At 40.5% G+C, this 20,252-nt stretch overlaps 1 protein-coding gene across 3 annotated transcripts in view; it reads left to right on the plus strand.

The window, feature by feature from the left end:
* Positions 1-20,252, plus strand: part of LOC310952955 (protein TANC1-like) — a 101,004-nt gene that overhangs the window by 56,626 nt on the left and 24,126 nt on the right. For all 3 annotated transcript variants that reach the window (XM_083921816.1, XM_083921817.1, XM_083921818.1), the window contains 5 exons: positions 1,811-2,125; positions 11,646-11,768; positions 14,650-14,931; positions 15,115-15,269; positions 19,441-19,672. In XM_083921816.1, coding sequence (XP_083777942.1) covers positions 1,811-2,125; positions 11,646-11,768; positions 14,650-14,931; positions 15,115-15,269; positions 19,441-19,672 — 1,107 coding nt within the window. The remainder of the gene's footprint in view (positions 1-1,810; positions 2,126-11,645; positions 11,769-14,649; positions 14,932-15,114; positions 15,270-19,440; positions 19,673-20,252) is intronic.

Consider the following 20,252-nt stretch of genomic DNA (forward strand, 5'->3'; position numbering starts at 1 on the left):
TCAGGTTCTATTCAGTCTCTACCATATGTCAGTTACTAAGTTTGTGTAAAACTGTTCTCGTATAAGAGAGCATTGAGGTGACAGTTGCTTCAGTTTCACGTCAAATTATTTGTGTAGTAATAGCCCTGTAAGACATCTGGGGATTTACACAAGCTGACAGGAATACGACAGTCTATTGATATATTAATCCTTCTGCTACTCACAAAGCTTTTGGTAGCTTTACAAATTCTGAATATTTGTAGTGGAAATGCAATAGCAAAGTCTAACTGTATGATCCTGCAGTTATTCTCAGTTGAATTTAAATGATTTCTGAAATCCCTGGTAGGTTATTTAGGAGAAAAAAAAATCCTTGCATGAACTAATGTGGACATCATACATTTTCTGCCTATTTAAACAACCAATTGTAATGCATGCCAAAGCTAGATATAATGCAACAATTGGATATCCAATACTATAGAGACTGATGAGTTAGTGATTCTGTCCCCGCAGAGTAATATCATAGCTAACTGCTAAATCATTTATGAAAACTATGATATTGTATCTTCCAGCATGAAACACTGACATGCTGCCACCCAGATTGTGGTCTTTCTTACTAAAGCTAACTTAGCTAAAGGTATTTTACATATACGTTGTGATAGAATGATACAATACAACATCCCACCCGCCTGCCTTGATAAGACTGTTCAGGCATGGAAGAGAACAAAGCTATGTTGTGTCCACAAGTCAGATTCCAGCCGGTGATTAATGTTCCCCCTTCTTTGAAGTTCGACTTTAACTCTGATTTCAAAAGCACATTAATTTAGCTTTGTACTGCGTTAAAAGCTCCTTGGTGGAATTGGGGAGATTTTGCAATGTCTTAACTTTTACAAAATACCTCCCAGAGGAGTTTCTGCATGAGGTGCCTGGAGAACAACTTCTATCACACACATAAAGCAATGACAATAACCAGCTCTTTTGATAATATGACATACTCATCATAAGTTTGAATCAATAAATAATGTATTCTTGACCAGGGGCCTGTAGTAAGCAATCACAGTAACCTCTTCTACACTGTGATACAATAACTGCTAATGCCATGCTCAGAACAGGCATATGAATGGCTTCATATAAATACAGGTAAACAGCACAATAGTCATAAAGTCCAGGATGTTTTATATTAATATTAGTGATGATGTAACGTCTAGTGGCATTATGAAATCCAGATTAGGAGTGTGTGATGCAAATGCAGCCAGCTGGCCAGTCAGTTCCTGTCCTCTGACTGTACTTATGTTTCTGTATCCAGCTGCAGCTCTTGTAGCTTTGGCCCCCCACACATCTTTTAGGATTGTATTAGATGGCTGGGTTAGCCTGAGGAGGATTAAGGGATTTGTTGTCATGTTAGAAAAACACCTGTCTGGACTCAAAAATACTGAAGGCAGTTTAACCTTAGAACACTACTTCTCTTTACTCTAACATTTCTTTCTATATTTAAGGGTGCATTTTGTGTCATAATACTGCATACGGTTTCTGTTTACGTTTTCTTATATCAGATCCTTGAACTGATGATCCGTGAACAGTACAAAGGAAATTAATTCTAGAAGTCTTTCCAGTTTTTATTAGCAAGCAGACTGTCTCTTTAAATATAGAGTCAGGCAGTGAACAGCGTTGATAAGGGCAATGAGGAAAAGCAGGGAGTTATTCAAAATTAAAAGTTCCATTACAGCTCAGAATCTCATTAGAGATGGGGACAGATAAATGTTCACACCACACAAAGAGCATCTTACCTCCCTCACTTGCTCTAATTCCATCACTTTTTTCCATCTCCTCTTAGCTACTATCACTAGTTCTTCGGAGAATGATGATCGCAGTGGCTCCAGCCTGGAGTGGAGTAAGGATGGCAGCCTGAGAGGCAGTGGACGCCATGGCCTGGCACAGAGCGTGCGAGCTGACACCTGCTCTCCTGTGGCAGAAGAAGACTCCAACAGTGCCACAGCAACGCCAGCCGACACCCCATCCAGGACAGACCAGCAGTCCAACACATCAGCAGGGGCACCACAGCCTCCAAATCACTCACCTGAGGGACCCTTTCCATACTCATCACAGTCATCTTCCTCCCTCATGATGCCGAGGCCTAACTCTGTAGCAGGTAGGAGCCCTTGTTTTTTATTTTTTATTTTTATGAGCTCTTGACATCTGGATGTCTTCTGTGTAGAGGAGGGAAAGGAATGGATTTGTTTACCTTTCGCAGTGACTGTGTGCGTTCATTTAGCATTACATGAAATATTTTACCTATATTTTCTCCATGTAGCCTAGTAACCTTTGTTATCCTGACAGGAAAACTCACCGCTGTGATATGATATGACCTGTGCCTTAGGCTGACAAGTGTGCTGTCATTTCATGTCCAAGCAAGTGACAGACGCACACAGGACAGGCACAAAGCATGTGTAGATATAGAAGGAATGAGATGTTTTTCAGAAGCCAGGTTGCGCTTTGCAATTTTGAGTGGGGTATCGTGGCAGAAGTTTGGGATTAGGCAGCTGTTTGTATGCCGTGCCTCGGTGCAAACCACTGTCTGACTGATCTGTTCTGCATTCCTGCCCTGGAAACCTCCCTGTTATGGCTCAGCTCGCCATATCCACACAGCTGTCACAGTTGTTGATATCCCTCCGCAACCCCCTTTTCCCCTCTGTCTTTCCGCCCCTTTTCCATTCCCAAATCTCCCCTACACTGCCTCCCTCTGTTTTTGCTGTTGCTGCTTTTGTCCTTGGCCCTGCTGTTGTAACTCTCACAGCCTCAATGTTTTACATCTTCCTTTAAAACTAAAGTCCAAAGGTAAGTTGAGAACAAAAAAATTAAGTGAAACTTTACTGAAACGTACGAGAGTTCGTCAAAAACAGAGCACTTCCTCAAGATGGTTGTGTTTACACCTGCTCAAACAAACTCCAACAAGGTGGTAAATGCTCAAGGGTTCGATTCAACCAAACTAAACAAGACAGGTGTGAAAACAACCTTAGTGTGTAAGGGAACTGTGAAATTACCAGCAATGTAGTTTTCAGAAGTACTTTGTAGTAGTATGTAGTTTGTCATGCTCCATACCCGGGGGAATATGCTGCACATGCTTACTGTTAGGCTGACTAGATAATAGAAATATTAGCAATATAAACGTAAAGGACATGAGTTTAATGTTTGCTTGTTACAGTAGTTGCAGACTAGAGCGTAGTGTGTACAAGGTAATTGGGATGAAAAAAGCACTCTTCAGCGGAAGATGATTCAGCGGAAGATGAAGATTGTATCGAGGTGAGGGTAACAGTTTGTAAAGCAGCTTTGTCAGTGAGGCGACAGCACAGGAAATTACAAAGGCAAGGGCATGCTGTGCAGGACTGGGGAAAGACGCATAAAAACACAAGTGGACTCAGGTCAGACCAATGGCCAGACGGCCAGAGACGAGTCACAAAACTGAGACAAAAAGTAAAACACCATTGGCGAGTTTCACAAAGATACATTAGACTGGTCGTTAAGTGTTAGACCAGTCTTACAGTAATTTACTGCTAGATTAGTCTAGACGTTTTAGACTATTTAAGCCTAAAAAGACAGCCACCCAGGCTAACTGTGGACCAAGAGTCGGGCTATTCAGATGAATTTAAACGTCTAACTATAAACGTCTGACTAGCAGTTAGATCAAAGTCAAAGTCCCCAGAATCCAAACAGAGATTAGATAAAGTAGCATATCCCTTAACATGTGGATATTTGATCTTAGCTTGGAGATGATATATATGACAGGGTGAAAAGAGTGTTTTACCCATATCACCTGGATGCTGCAGCTGCCAGTATGTTGAAGATCCAACGCTTTAATACTCCTGCAAAATATGCCTCCCTTGGGTTTGACATTGCTGACACACTGTAACCATTCACTCGTGTCTACTACTTCTGTAGTGCGGTTTTCTCTTTGATGATATTTAGCTCAGGTTCCTATTGCGTTTGAATGCACTTACTGCGAATCACCTCGGATTAAAGCATATGCCAAATAAATGTTATGTAATGCAATGTAAAGATGCCATATTTGTGTCAAAGCCTTGACACTTTGTAACAAGTAGCCCATTTATCTCCTGAATGCAGTCTTATGTTTGATATCGGTAATAGAGTAAGATGGAGTGGGTATAAGCAGCACAAATAGTACATGGTTGGTTGATAGCCTCCACACGCTGTATACTGCTATTGCACAACACTTTGCCATATACCCACAAATGTGGGCTGTAAAAACACGACCATTGTGCTGTTCAATGGCCATTCTATTGTTTCAAACCCTTTTTTATCTCATCATTATTTTTCTGCTGACATAAACCCGAATGGCAAAGACACACACTGGCTCATAAAGCTAACAGACCAGGAAATATTTGAGTGTTTATGTGTGTTGGTTTGCGTGTGTGCACCAGTGTGCTCATCTCCCTGTGTGCTCCAAGAGTTTATTGGCTGATGTCATAGTTATGCAGCGTTGCCCTCTAGGGTCCTGCTGAATTCACACCTCAGATTTTCTGCTGTGGCAAAGCCTTGAGAGAGGGCACCAAGGACATGGAGAGACAACATCATTTATGGCCCAAACCGATCTATATTGATGTCAACGGTGCCAGGGAGTGTGCTTCTTTTCAGTTGATGCTCAAGGAAAATGTATTCAATAAAGAATTCTAAAGAGGCAAACACTGAAGCAGGAAGGAGCTAAATGGAAGCGATGCCATTGTTCAAAACTAAGAAATATGTATTCATCATTAGTGCATTCACTCTGTATGCCAGAACCTTGGTTACTATTTTCCATTGGGTGTTCATAGGGTATATGACAGCACATTGGATAATGAGGTATCTGCTGTGACTATGCATTAATAGACATTAAGTAAGGAAAAGACGCATAAAAACTTCAGATAACAGCAGATAAATGATCACCCCGCTCCCTAAAAGACGGGGGCAAGGCATTTAACTATGTCAAGATCCTGATGTGGGCTTACACCATGCTGGAGGGATCACATATGTCTGGGAACACTCAGGATCCCCCAGGAAGAACTGAGTGGCTCTATAAACCTGCCTCACTTGTGGTAACCTAACAATTTTCAAAGAGAGTTATTTTCCACGAAAGGTTAACAATAACGAAACCTTACTTTGTCATTGTTATATCGCCTGGCAACCCATGCACAGGCTCCTAGAATAAAGTACAATAAAGAATGTACTTGCAGTATTTTTTCACCCATCTAAACGAAAAACTGTACTGTACTGCTGAGAGTTGCAGCACAAAGACCAAATTTTCTTAGAGGCAAAGTGGACTCTGTCCATCTGTCTCATGTCAATCAATGGGTGTATAGATGTGCCTCTAGAATGTTAACTATGTATGTAAAAGGAATGTCCGCATATTACCGAGAAGTGTCATTTGCACTGCCTTGGTGAACACACACACACACACACACACACACACACACACACACACACACACACACACACACTGTGACTAGCTTGTCCCTCGGCTTCTGTGGGAACTCAAGCCGCACTGTGTGGAGCCTGCATGTGCTGTTGCAAGTTGCACAAATGTTTGCACCACCTGTCACCACCGACAGAGCTAAATTTTGATGCCTCTTTAGGAGGAGTTGGTTATTGCTTCATTAGTTGGTAGTCTAAGGTGCTTGGCCACTGTTCTTCATAGAATATATTTTCTGCCATCTCTTGTCAGGCTGCATTCAAAAACTGCCAGAATGGAAACCCCACATCATTTATCAATCATTCAGTATGAAAGTTTACCCTCTTTCAAAGCTAGTAGCTGAACACATGTAAGGATGATGTGGCAAACATAGAAAGCCCAAGAAATGTGATTTGCTATTTTCCTGGGCTCTTTTGTGTTTTCAGAGAACCTGTACCCTATATAGAAAAAGCTCATGTCCTTGAGGCAAACAATCTTTGAACTCAAGCCACCCTTGATAAGGCAGTCCTTTTTCTGCAGTCCACTGTTAAAAAGCCTGAGGATAAATCATGCTGAGAAAGCTCTTCATTTTATGACCATCAAATAAATGTTATACTTACCTGCGTCTCGCCACCCTTACTCATTATTATACTCAGGTACTGAGAATTCTATTTGAGTCAATTGTGTAAGCTTTTTCAAAATGACTGCAGAGTCAAAGGGCCATATTAATTGTGGCCACTGGAATTCCATGGTTTTGAAATCTTAGCTTGAGCTGCTTGTGGTCAGGTCATTCAGACAGGGAGATTGAGTTAGGGTCAATGTGGCTCAGCAATGGTGCTACAGTGCATCTGTGGTGTTTTGCTATTCGACAGAGCTTTGCAGTCTGAGCCATGTTGAGGTACGCTCAGCACTCATTTGTTTCCACTCCAAGGTCCTCCGCTATTGTGGAAAAACCCATGCCCTGATGGATCAAATATCCTTAGGCTGTGTCTTGACCCAAGTCTATGGACTATTGACAAGCAACTTCAAGGGTCTACTGTTCCTCTATCAAAACCTTGGAGAAGAATGACAAGGTAAGGTTGAGGATAGCTCACATCTGTGTTTTATCAGAAGGACTGAAGTCATCTCCAGCTGGTCCATGTGTAACTCAATGATGTTTTCATAGGTCAGACAGTAATTTTCTCAAATCAAAAAAAATTATGTCTTTCAGTACTGCAGAATGAAGGCATGATGAAATTGTTTTACCTGATACGCACGTCTTCTTACGTAATACTCTTACGTCTCTAGCTTTGTCTTAACATCAATCGGTTCAGTTAGGGATTAAAAAGGAAGCCAAAACAAAACAGATAACCCATTCATATTTTTCCCATTTCTTTAGAAAAAGTCAGTGACATTGTTTTAAATGTCCACTCTCAGGGAATTGTTGGTGCCTCTTTGTCACAGCAGGGGCAAAATAAAAACCGAGATTAATCTGCTTCAGTTTCCAAAAGCCATTTAAAATTCTGCTCAGTGGCCCCCCATTGATGTATCAGAACTTGCCAAATGCCTAATCTCAAGGGTACAATGTGTTAGCTAACTACACTCTGCCACAATAGAGCCATCTGGCTATGTTTGATTGACCGCAGCTCATTATAGAGAATCATGTAATGGGTGTTAAGGAACTATAACTAACTTAACTGTTCAGACTACTCTCCGTGTTTCAAGTTGTTCATGCTATTTTTTTGTAGAAAGTACATTTTAAAGCTACTCTCTATTCTAAGTATATGCTTTTAGCCATGCTAGCTGTGTCAGTAGGTCGGTAGGTTGGTTGGCTGGTACATGCCTTGGGTCCAGACTGAAATATTTCAATTATAGTTGTTATTTCATTCAGTTTGATAGAGTGCCATGAAAGTTTGTACTCAGGGTGTTACGTCAGACTTAGGAGCCGGATAGTCTTTGCTGCACTATTGTTAGCGTCAATCAGAACTGTTAGCATGCTAACACGTTGATCTGAGATGGTGATCTTGGCAAACATTATAGCGCCTAAACATTAGCATGTTAGCATTGCTAGCATTGTCATTGTTAGCATGTGAGTGTTTAGTTTAAAGCACCAATTTGTTCCTAAGTACAGTTTTCTTCACATCTCTGTAGTCCCACTGGGGGCTGCATCAGCCTAACCCAGTTATACAGGCAAGGTTATCTCAGGGCAAGACAGCAAGTCTCCTGCACATGCTGTAGTGGGAAAAGCTGTGTTTGATAATCAAAGCACACCACTAGAAATTTAATACACAAGAAACCTAGAATTTTTTTGAAAGGTTTACCATTGCAGCTAGGGGTATTTCAAAGTTTCCATGGTAACAAGCCAAATTTGTATGAAGGCCAATTACAATTCTACTTTGCAATTAGTCATTAAGCTAAAGCAATTGTGACTTAACAGGTCAGAGAAGGACTGGAGCTAGAGGTGATAGTAGAAAGTATTTAGTAGACAAATCACCACCACCATCTGAAATGCAGTTATCATTTATATGGGTGGGTGGGTGGGTGATAATTAACTGTTATTATTCTTTCTTTTTTTTTTTCTTACGGTTTGTCACCCTTTGTTATTGTGACAATTTTCTTTTATAAAGATTTCATGGTTTCCCATCTCTCACACAGCACTAATACCCATTTACTGTTTGTTTTTTGTACACTTAGGTAAATATTATAACAACTTAATATCAAGATTACCGTATTTTTCGGATTAAAAGTCGCTCCAGAGTATAAGTCTCACCAGCCGAAAATGCATAATAAAGAAGGAAAAAAACATATATAAGTCGCACTAGAGTGTAAGTCGCATTTTTTGGGGAAATTTATTTGATAAAATCCAACACCAAGAACAGACATTTCATCTTGAAAGGCAATTTAAACTAAAAATAGAATAGAGAACAACAGGCTGAATAAGTGTACGTTATATGACGCATAAACAACGAACTGAGAACGTGCCTGGTATGTTAACGTAACATATTACGGTAAGAGTCATTCAAATAAATATAACATATAGAACATACTATACGTTTACCAAACAATCTGTCACTCCTAATCACTAAATCCAATGAACTCTTCTTCCTCGGTGTCACTGAACAACTCCGCCAACTCCAAGTAGCAGGTAGCATCTTTTTTTCCACAATGCACTGCTGCCATGACCCGCCCCCGCCGTTGCTGATATACGCCTAGTCTCTTACGTGACTGACATAAATAATAGCCCGGGCTATTATTTGATATTTTACGGTAATGTGTTAATAATTTCACACATAAGTCGCTCCAGAGTATAAGTCGCACCCCCGGCCAAACTATGAAAAAAACTGCGACTTGTAATCCGAAAAATACGGTATGCTGAAAGAATTATCACAGTAATAATTTATCCCTATCACCCCCACACCGATTACAGTGGGAATCAGACTTTCATCTGTGTTATAACAACCACATATTTAGCATTTTAGAGTGGATTTGCAGAGCTGCCAGCCTTACTTAAAAAAACAGTTTTACTCACTCACACAATATACAGTGTCGCACAATGAACATATGCAACCTGAAAAGTCAAAAAGGTGGGCATGGTGAATGGGAAATACTGATTGTATCCATTGGTGAAGAGGAAAGTGGAGTCAAGTCAGGGTGGGGGTGGTGTGTGTGTGTGTGTGTGTGTGTGTGTGTGTGTGTGTGTGTGTGTGTGTGTGTGTGTGTGTGTGTGTGTGTGTGTGTGTGTGTGTGTGTGTGTGTGTGTGTGTGTGTGTGTGTGTGTGTGTGTGTGTGTGTGTGTGTGTGTGTGTGTGTGTGTGTGTGTGTGTGTGTGTGTGTGTGTGTGTGTGTGTCAGCCCTCTTCTCTATACTGTCATGGGAAATGCAGAACTGAAGGTTTCAAAGGGCAGACCTGCCTGAGGAAAACATTTTTTATTCGGAATACAGTCTGACACATTTTCCAGCTTCAAAGACTTCAAGGTATCATATGTTCGTTTTATCAATGAGTAGAGATGTGCAAGAATAGGAAGGAATCTGGAGAGTGGGTATAGAAAAGACATGAAGAGGGGATCAGAGGGATATGAATACTTCCGCAGGGAATTCTTGACTTTGAAAGAAATGTTGAATACGAGATATGACTTAACAAAAAAGGACATTTTTTCAAAGACAGGACTGAAAGAGTGTGTGCATTTAAACTACTTAAGCGAGCCAAACTGAGTATAACCTGCAGTCTTTCCTTATTGGACCCATGGGCAAAAAAAGTGTGCCTGTTGCAGAATGAGGTTGGGTGGGGAGAGGAAGAGAAAGCCCTCTTCTTGTGTTTTTTCTTGGGATTTTTTGGGGATCTGCTGCAAAGAGTTGATTTTCTGCCCATTCCTCTCTCTCCTCCTCTGTTCACCCCCCCCCCCCCTCCCCGCACCCAACAATACCCTCTGATCCCCTCTTCATGTCTTTTCTATACCCACTCTCCAGATTCCTTCCTATTCTTGCACATCTCTACTCATTCACTTATTCTTTCATGCACTTATTTATAATTCTGGTGCATTTTCTACCTCTTTGTTTTTGTGTAAATGCATGCAGCACATGGACAGGTGTATGCGAGGAGGGAGCGTGACACTCCCCTGGAAAGCGTTGCGTTCATTTAGCAAGTGCTGTGGATGCTGTAACTGGCTGAGCACTAGAGAGGGGGCAGCCAAGCCCTCTGCTCAGCAGCTGAATGCTGCCAGTGTGCCTGCATGGGAGCACAGGGGCAGAGGAAGCGCTTTTGTACCCTTAGTGAGCTCATCCACTCGGAGCACTCTCCAGAGATTTAGGTGAGGCTCTGCATCCTGCCTACTTGCCTGTATGCCTGCCTGCCCAAGTATATTCCATGCTGGGGACAAGGGGAGGGCTTTGAGAATCACTGTCCTTTCTGGCTCTGCTATTGGATGTAAGTAGCTCTTCGGTTTAGCTTAGAATCCTGTTTGCTGAAGTGTTAGTGCTGTATTGATCTGCACTCATTGACCTCTGTTCATGTGTTTGCCTTTCTTTATTTCTTTACTTTGCCCATTGTATTTAATTGTGAAAGCACCATCCTCTGCAGTAAAACTAACCAAGAAGCCTTTTTTTTTATTCCAGTCAAAGTTGTATTGATGGCAGCTTCCTCAGTTACTCTGTTGTCGGCAGACAGGTTTTAATTAGTGGGGCATTCCAGAGAGTAAGTTAGCGACCAAGTGAGGGGAGAGAGGGAGTGAAAAGAAGAGTTGAGTGTTTGTCTCTCCCAGCTGAGGCTGATAAAGTAGAAAGTAGACGCTTTGATTCTGCTCTTCGACAGGGCCAGGAGAGCATGGATCACCATGGTGATAGCATTGTTGAACAGTGAACAGCAGTTCAGAGATACCTTGATGCACTATGAACATCTTTATTATAGTTACAGTCCATGTCTCATCCTTCAAACCCGAAGTGGTATTGCTTTGTAAGAACTGGCTCATGAAGCAGCTCATCTGCAGAGTTTGGTTTGAGTTTGGGATTTCTACTAAATAAGGAGGAATTGAACGTGATTTGGATAGAGTGTGACTTCAAACATTCAAACAGTTTGTTTTCTTTGTCCAATATATTTAAAACATTTAAGATGAATCTATGGCAGAATTATTCATTTTTTCCCAAAATGAGTATAACATTTAGTGACTATAACGCATTATGTTATAATACCTACTCTATCTGTTCTTGAATGATTGTGCAATGATTTTTATTTTACAAGTATTGTATTCTGTTATGCATTCTGATCAAGTAGACTAATGAGTAACGAGTAATTTCTAATCAATATATCAATTAACCTGTACAGTGGAACATTTTGTAGCTGTCTCCCATTGGTTATTCTTTCTGTATTTTTGAAGAAACATAAAGGTAATCTGCACTCTTTGTAAGCCCCAGTGGGGGTGTTTGTGGGGACAGACCTCTCACTGCTATATTGTATGTAGCTGTCAGCTCAAATCAAAGACAAAGGAAGCAATGCTGTCTTGACTTTGGGATACACTTTTTCTTTCTGCTGCAGTGTACTGGTACCTGCACACATAGCCTCAAGCAAAGTGTAAATGTCAGAGCTCACCGCTCAGCTTTTCTTCACTCATCTCCTCTCAGAGATGCCAAATGTGCCACAACATTTTTCTCTTGTGTGTGTTTCTGTCTTACTCTTTGTAGTAGATGTGACAAATAATGCACTCAACATGCACCAAAGTGTATGCTTCACTCTCTTCATTTCTGTCTCTGTCTACAGCAACCAGTTCCACAAAGCTGGAAGACCTGAGCTTTCTTGATGAACAGCGAAACACACCCCTGCGGACATCCATTCGCCTACCCTGGCATAATACAGGAGGAAGGCCACCTCACGACTCTAAAGGTGACTGCGCTATGCATTATTGCTGTACATACACATTAAGCTTTCCGCAATATTCGGTGTTACCTGTGTCATACATTGTTTGGGCATACACTGGTTACATTTCTTGCCCACTACCTCCACCATCGTTTTCCTTTTTTTTTTTTTTTTTAATTCATTTTTGCATATGAGCGCCCCTGTGAAAGTGTCTGCTCTGCTATGTGCAGTAGCAGACTATTTTTTTTTCTTGCCAGATTCTCGTGCTGCAATGGTCTGAAAAGCCTAGTACATCATCCTTATCTACATAACATAGGCACCAAAGAGAACTGGGCAGCTATTCGGGGCGTTTCGTGGTGCTCCACCTCCTGTCTCAACCCAGCCGCTGCAAAAATGAACAGCGCAGCAAAAGCTAATGAATTTACTAGCGGATTCCCTTATTTTGTGATAATGACCATTTATACAGTACATTCATGTTGTACTTTTGTGAGTTGTACTATTGCTGTTTTTACTCCAGTTAGCTAGATTTCCAATGAAACAGGGACATTTGCTGTGAGGTTTCAGCTTTAATGGGGTTTGGTGTTTTCATATCCATATAAGGTAGTCTAGGAAAGAGTGCAGGAATGGAAGCTTTTTATACTATTAAGAGGTATGTATAAAAAGTGCTACAATTCATGCACAGTTCATCCAAGGTGGATGTAAACACCCTCGAATTAAAGGTGAAAGTCAGCACTTATACCACTTTGTCATCCTTTAAATTTAAAATCCAGTGTGTTTAAGTGCAGAGCCACAAAACTGTCCAGATACTTTAAGTATGCACCGTAAAAGCAACTGCAATGATTTATATGTATGCCACACTATCAAAAAGGGTGTTTCTTGCACACATTTAGCTCTACAGATGATTAAAAACATGGTCTTGGTTCACCAGCCTTTATCTCGGTTATATGTTTTGAAACCTCAGAGAGGTATCCCACAGAGTGAATATTTGATGAGAACATTAATAATTTAATATCACATCATTAGATACTCATGCTATTTAACTTGGTTTTGAAAACGTTCTCTTCCTTTTCTACACCTCCTTAAACATGAGGTTGAAACAGAAACATCATGTCAGTGGATTCATTTTTATATCACAGATGAAATATTAGTACTGCGGATGTCTGTTAAGACTGAATTTGCTTTCTATACTGTATGTATGGCATGTCGTATGCCACTTCATGTTACAGTCTTTAACGGGTCTAGACTGAAGTGAGTGATGAAATGAGATATGGTTAATGTGGGCAAGAGACACCGCAATAACTTACAGGTCTCACAAAATGTTTAAATATTGTTTATTATTGTTTATTATGGTCATCATTTAATACAGGGATATTCATTTAATTTCATGCATAGAGCCCACTTTTATCTCAAGTGGCCGGGTCAGTGAAACCAGTCCAGCAAGATCCAAAATCCAATCTGCCACAGAGTTTCTCACCAGGCTGATTGGCAAATGCCTGTTGTGAGAGGATGTTGTTTCATTAGTTATATGGTAGCTAGATTTCACAGCTGATTCACTAATCTCTTGGCTACGGCTAAAAACAGACTGCTGTTTCTTCAAACCTGCCAACAATTTATTTATCTTCTCTGTTCTCAGTTGTCCTTGCAAGTTCTTGTATTTTTCACCACGAGGATTCTGGTAGTGGTGCTGAATATTCATTGAGCATTGAAAGATGTTGAGAATGTACAAGCACACTGGCTTCCCCCTCTGTGAATAAATAGAAACCGGTCCAGTTTTTGGTGTTTTTAACACATTTACCAGTGGCAGATCCTGTTAGAACAGCAGCCTGCGCTTGACAGTGTTGTTTCATGTAGCCTGTACGTTAGCACATGGGATCTATAATAAAGTATCCACCATGAGGTCGGCTACTCTTATTTGACAGCACAACCCCCAGGAGACAAATAAGAATAGCAGCGCAATTTATTGAAAAATATAAATAAATTCATATCATAATCATGCAATAATTATTTTAATTATCTTTTTTTTGTCCCATAAAATTGACTTCAATTTAACTTTAAAAAAAAAAATGTGAATTATTTTTCTCCTTAGAACACAAAAGCAACAAATCCATCTTAGAAAGAATTGAAATGATTTTCTTAAAATCTGCAATACTGAAAGTTAAACCTTTGTTAAAACAGTAGGATGTTAAGATACAATCTCAGACCAAAGGTATGGCTCTTTTCAGAATGAGTAGTTATTTTGCCACTATGAAAATAGGCAGACATGTTATGTAAGTAGTATCAATAATTGCTGAAAGTTAAACTGTCAAGTAGTAGTAGTAGTAGTAGCAGTAGTACTAGCAGTAGCAGAAGTAGTTATACTGGTATTAGTAGAGAGGATCAGAGCTTTGAAAGAGTTCCTGAGTGAGCAAGTACTCTAAGATTTAAGTCCACTTAAATTGAGATTCCCCTAAATCAATATGTATCTAAGCTAAAGCAGGCAATGAAAAAAATACAGTTTTAAGACTACAATGTAGGTTTGTACACGGCACAATCTTGAAGAACACAATTCTAGAGATGATTCTTCAAAAACTGGTGTACATATGGCAGTTTACACAGGTTTGTCGGTAGAGGATGAAAGATGAATTTATTCATTATTATCATTCACCAGGAGAAAGTTCTTGTGTCGTCATTGCATGATTGTGTTATTGGCACGTCATTCCGAGGCTACAAGAAGAGCTTACAGTAAAATGGTTGATGTGTCAATATGAAGACATTGTAGTATTACTGAGAGAAAGTGGGATACGTTCCATAAGCATACTGATGCATGTTTCATGTCTTTGTATCTCTGACAGAGTTCTTTTCTTTTTTGTATTTGTGAGAAAAATACTGACACTGTAATTCTGATATGATTTTTATTGCTTTTCTTTAGCTCGTTTTGCCCCCTACAAACCCGTGGACATCATGCTCAAGCCCTTGCTGTTTGAGGTGCCCAGTATCACCACAGACTCTGTGTTCGTGGGTCGAGATTGGCTCTTTCAGCAGCTGGAAGATGTCCTGAAGGCCAAAGAGTCCACAGAGAACCACGGCGCTGTAGTGATGGGCAGCGTGGGTTACGGAAAGACAGCCATTATCTGCCGGCTAGTAGCACTGAGCTGCCACGGAGGCCGAATGCGCCAGATTGCCTCCAACAGTCCCAGTGCTTCCCCAAAAAGTGAGCACTTTTGGTATTTGCCTTTGTATAGTTTACATATTGTCATTTTAATATTGCCGTACAGAGTGTGGAAGTGAAATGAGGATATATCCAATCTATAATTGTGTAGTTTATTTTTATTACTATTATTTAATTTTTATGTCTACATACGTAAGTAGCAAATTGTGTGTCTGTGTTTTCCAGGTGGTGGGGGACCAAGCACAGAACTTCCTCTCAGCCAGCCGCCACAGCCCACCCCACCTTCCAGTGCCACCAACACACTGAGGACCAACAGTTGCCCTGGGACACCTGAGATGCAGCGACGTAGGGAGGAGGCTGTCAGACGTTTGGCTGCAAAGGTACAACTTTAGCCAATACTGCACCTCAGCAATGTGTCAATGGAGGAAAAAAGATTGTCTCATTTATTCTTAAAGATGATGATCCATCCCAAAAAAATGACTGTATTCTTATGTCATTCAGCTTCATCATACAAGGTCTGGTGATAACTGTCACCTGAGAGCAAAGTGTTGTTATGATAATGAATCAATCATTATTGGAACAAATGCACAGGTACCTGCTGTCCATGTTGTATTAATTGACAGTTTTGGACAGAACATATCTACCCTTCTTGCAGTTCCCCTTGTTTGTTCTCCCCAGCGACACCCTGTCTTTTCTCACAAAGATGTTCATGGTGTGCAGACTTGCTTTTAGTATGTATGAGATGCACTGCAGGAACCTGATGCTGGCTCAGCCCAGTTGATTTATGTTTATACGTGTTTGTATATGATTTATGGTTCATTTGTTTAATATTCAGCCTATAAAATGTGGATGGTCTTCAGCATTTCGCTGAGATTAGGAGAGACGGTGCCACCATTGGTCTCTCAGAGACCTTTAATATCACAGGCTTGTTTGATTTGAGAAGCAGTGAGCTTAGTTAAAGACTTGACCATGAAAACCAAGTTCATTATTAATGTGGGCAGCATCTAACTACTGCAATATGACTGTGAGGAACTGGGAACATAGAAAAGTTCGGCTCAGGTCTTCAGCATGCCCTTTTTAGCTCACAGATGGAAGGCATTTGCATTGTGTAGGGGGAGAATTACCGTAGGGTGTCTCTCCGTGTCTTGCCATGGCAACACTCTTAACAATATAGTCAAGACGTTTTGTGTCTTACAGTGCAGTCTGACATTTACTTCACATTCACAGTCACCTTTTCTCTACATTCGCTAGAGACTAGCTGATGTAGGTTTCATTGTCGTTCATTAAAGCTAGACATCAAAAACGGTACATAAGGTCTATAGCTTTTTTTATTATTCTTTTCTGTGCACAGAAAACAATTTTAAGAAATTTTGGGGGCCATTTTGAGCCTTTATTGGACAGCCAACAGTAGAGAGGGGTCAGCACGGTCGGCACCAAAAGGAGCTGCACAAAATCCGATAAAGTACCTCAAGTTAATTGTCACTTGAGGGAGTGCCAATTGGGTCTGAAAAGTAAACGTTTTTTTTTAATATAAAACATCCATTTCAGTTTGTTACAGTCGCAAGTGAACAGTTTAAATATCTCTGCATTTGAGTCAGCAACATTGCCATCATTACTGTCGACCACTTGTCTGTGACAGAGTTGGCAGCACAGACACAAACAGGAGTTAGGCCATATTAATGCAATTCTTTATCCAATTATGCTCACAATTGTTCAGTGGGCAGACAGGTCCTAACTGAACCTGTCTGAAATGTTCTCTACTTCAAGGTATAATATGTAGCATTATCCTAAAAAAACAATGTACTAACTCATACCCCTTTCGCCTACTAGAAGTGTGCGGTGGTGCCATAGTATACCTTGTAATGCATCTTGGCTTGGTTGGTGCAACGGTTTTATAATTGTTAGCTCCACATCTTGGGATTCTGTCTTTTAAAACTGTCATGGTGGTACTGTATGCTTTTATCGGTCAGTTTCTAATCATCAACTCAATTTTCTTTTGTATTCAGTCTCTTAAAATAATGACAGAGATAGAAATATATGGTCTACACTCCTGCACCTTAAGGAACCACTGACTACACCTTATTTATATGTGTGGTTTACTGCTGCTTACCATGCAATACCTGCACATTCTGTTCATTTTGGAAATACTTACAGTTGACAGAAACTCCCAGAGGCATTGTTTTGCCTGTGGAGATTTTTAACAAGGAAGATGAGGGACCACTGTGTTTCAGAAAATATTTTTGGATTCACAATATCATTCACTTAATTTTAATACATTTGTGATGGCAGGTTGTTAGCTCTTTGGATAGGTGACACAGCTTTCTAATGGGACACTTTGTCCCCATTTACTGACTGCATCCTGGTGTCCCTGTACCACCTTCAGGGTTTAACACACTTGCCTGATCATGGATGCTGCCTTAGTAGTGAAATGGGGCATGAGATAACTACTGTACCGTTTGCCTATGCCCCTGGGAGCACTAAAGTTCATGCACCAGACAGCTGACTTTATGCCACAGAGGCTCATCTAAATGTCTATGAAACCAAACCAATATCCCTCAAGCCAATTATTGTGTAAAGTGTTTCCAACAGACGCTCTCCCAGGGGCTCTGTTCCTGTGATGTGTGAATACTGATGCAACACTGAGCAGCTTCTGTCAAATTCTGTCAGCTCTTTTTAATCACTGAAAGTGGTCTCATAACAGAGGGCACTGAGGCCATTACATTACAAGTTTCATGTCTCAGTCTTATGACAGAGGCACGTTTTAGGCGTTGTTTCTCAACAGTAAATTCATTATTGTGCCATTACATGAAGTACTGCAGGTGCACTGCAGCATGTTGCGTCATCATTTGTTAAGATTCTCATTGCTCATTGATGATGCTGTAGTCTAAATCACTTGCACACTAACTATCACTGCAGCCTCTTTGTCAGGTACCTATACAAAGTTATGCTTTCATACAAACATCAGGTAACTTTAATTTACTGTGTGTATACCTCTATATTACTGCATGTTCCAAAAAAAAGTGTTCCACAGTCTCTGTTTTATCTGTAATATTTTGTTTTTTAAGGTAAACCACCACAGTTGCTGTGTTGTCCTTTGTGTTTAATAAGGTTATCTCACTTTTATGTTTTTTTTTCACGATTATATGTAGCGTGAATTTAATGGCAGTCCTAGGATGATAAGTAAATATTAGGGATCGACCGATAAATGGATTTTTAGGGGCTGATTTTTTTTTCATCAGCCTTAGCCGATGACCGATACGGACTGCCGATTTTCTAGAGCTGATATTTGGAGCCAATATTTCTTTTGTTCCCTCAATTTACATCATAAGAATTACACATGTTATGAGTCTCAATATAAAAAAAAAGGAACATTTATTGAACTAAAAAAAGGCGTCTCTAGCAGAAGCCAGTCTGTAAATAATGATGGGAACGGCGAAGGCAGCAACTTGCATCGGCCCATACCGATACACCTATAAACCGCAAATATCGGCTGATAATATCGGCCAGCTGATGTATCAGTCTATCACTAGTAAATATGACTAGTATTCTTTACTTCTAGAAACTTGTGATCATTTTTCTTCCTTTACTGGCGCATTAAGTTTTGACTAAACACCTGTTTTTAACTGCCACATTAGCTTTGCAGAGGCACACATTATTTTGCCACTTTTGTAAAGAGCACATATCTAGAGACAACTAGTTGATACTATGGTGTTATATGGTTCAAAATGCGCCACAGACAAAGCTCCAACGAAGGGTTTTGTTCCATTTGCATTGTAATTACTTGTTTACGGTTAACATATTGCAGCCAGAGTGCTTACAGTGAATTTATTAGTTCATGTGGTTTATATTTTCTTCATTACAAATGCAGGAAATATAAATACACGGTCAGGTGTCACTGTGGTATGGCTGGGAAGAAATTAGTCAGTGATTTTTCCAGAAGCTGGTTATCACTTTTGATGGAGGCAGCCGTAGCAGAGGTACATGTACGGGTCACCTGCTCCTCTTCCCGCTGATCTTGGAAGTGTGTCAGCTCCTCCAGGTTGGACTGTAATTAGAACAGAGTCACACTTCCCCAGGGCATCTCTTTCCGTCTTACCCATCTTTGTCCCTCCTTTTACTTTCTAAATCAGACCTCTTTTGAGCACTGCAGCAACCTGATCACAGAAGATCCTTTTTTTAGAGCTCCACCTGGGACCCATTGGCTTCTTTTTATAGCAGAGTTTATCTGAGGTGGTCGGCCTTTTCCCAATTACCTTATCATCCCTCCCTTCTAAAGTCATTCTCTCAACTTGGTTAAAGAAGTGATATATGGCTTTACAGAGGACAGGCTATGAATATAAAAGAGCATCAGACTCAAGACTGTATCCACCGAAATTGGTTTTTAGTCACCTAGGCAGTTGGCTTTTTGCAAACGCTTTGAGGTTATTGAATGTTCCCAGCTTTGCATATTTTTTTTTATTGCTAAAGCCAAAATTAATTCATGCTCTTCATTTATTTCTCTAACATGTTTTTAATTATTCTGTGTTTTTTTCCCTTCCCTTTGTGTTCCAGGTGGTGGCATATCACTACTGCCAGGCGGATAACACGTACACTTGCCTGGTACCTGAGTTTGTACATAGTATTGCTGCCCTGCTGTGCAGAGCACACCAGCTCAGTGCATACCGGGAGCTGTTGCTGAAAGAGCCCCACCTCCAGAGCATGCTCAGTCTGCGCTCCTGCGTCCAGGACCCCATGGCTGCTTTCCGGAGAGGGGTCCTTGAGCCACTAGCCAACCTTCGTAAAGGTAAAACACCATTGTATCATCTTTAAATATTTCATGTTTGTAGGCTTCTCGCAATTAGCTCATTCAGTGCTATATTATTTCAACTCGCTCATTTAGTGCTGTATTCTTTAACAGCTGCATGTTACTCAGCAGTACTCCAGGAAATGTATAGAAACATTCTTTAGATAGCGCAGCACTTACCCTTCGGCAGGAGTGCTGACAGACATTCTATGTCTTGTTTGTATATGGGACTATATTCTGTTGGATGCCAGGTCTAAACTTTACTTGTCTATACACTAAACTATACTGTCAATAGCTTTGTAGGCCACCTGAAACCTGTGCTATATTTCTTTACATTAACATGATTGTTACAAAGGATACCTCTGCACCAATTGATAAGATTTGATATTTGACAAATTAACCAAACCAATTAGAAAGCTAGAATAAGATCAGAAGGAGATCAATTTTGAACCCTGCTTGCCTCACATACTTGTCTGTCCTCTTTTATCCCTGTCTAACTACTATCCCACCTGTTTTGGATTGTTGAAACATGTTTATATGGGTCCTTGAGCAGGGAACCTAAATTGTTCCAAATGTATGT

This window comes from Echiichthys vipera (assembly GCF_963691815.1).
Source record: "Echiichthys vipera genome assembly, chromosome: 10".
Taxonomy (NCBI): Eukaryota; Metazoa; Chordata; class Actinopteri; order Perciformes; family Trachinidae; genus Echiichthys; species Echiichthys vipera.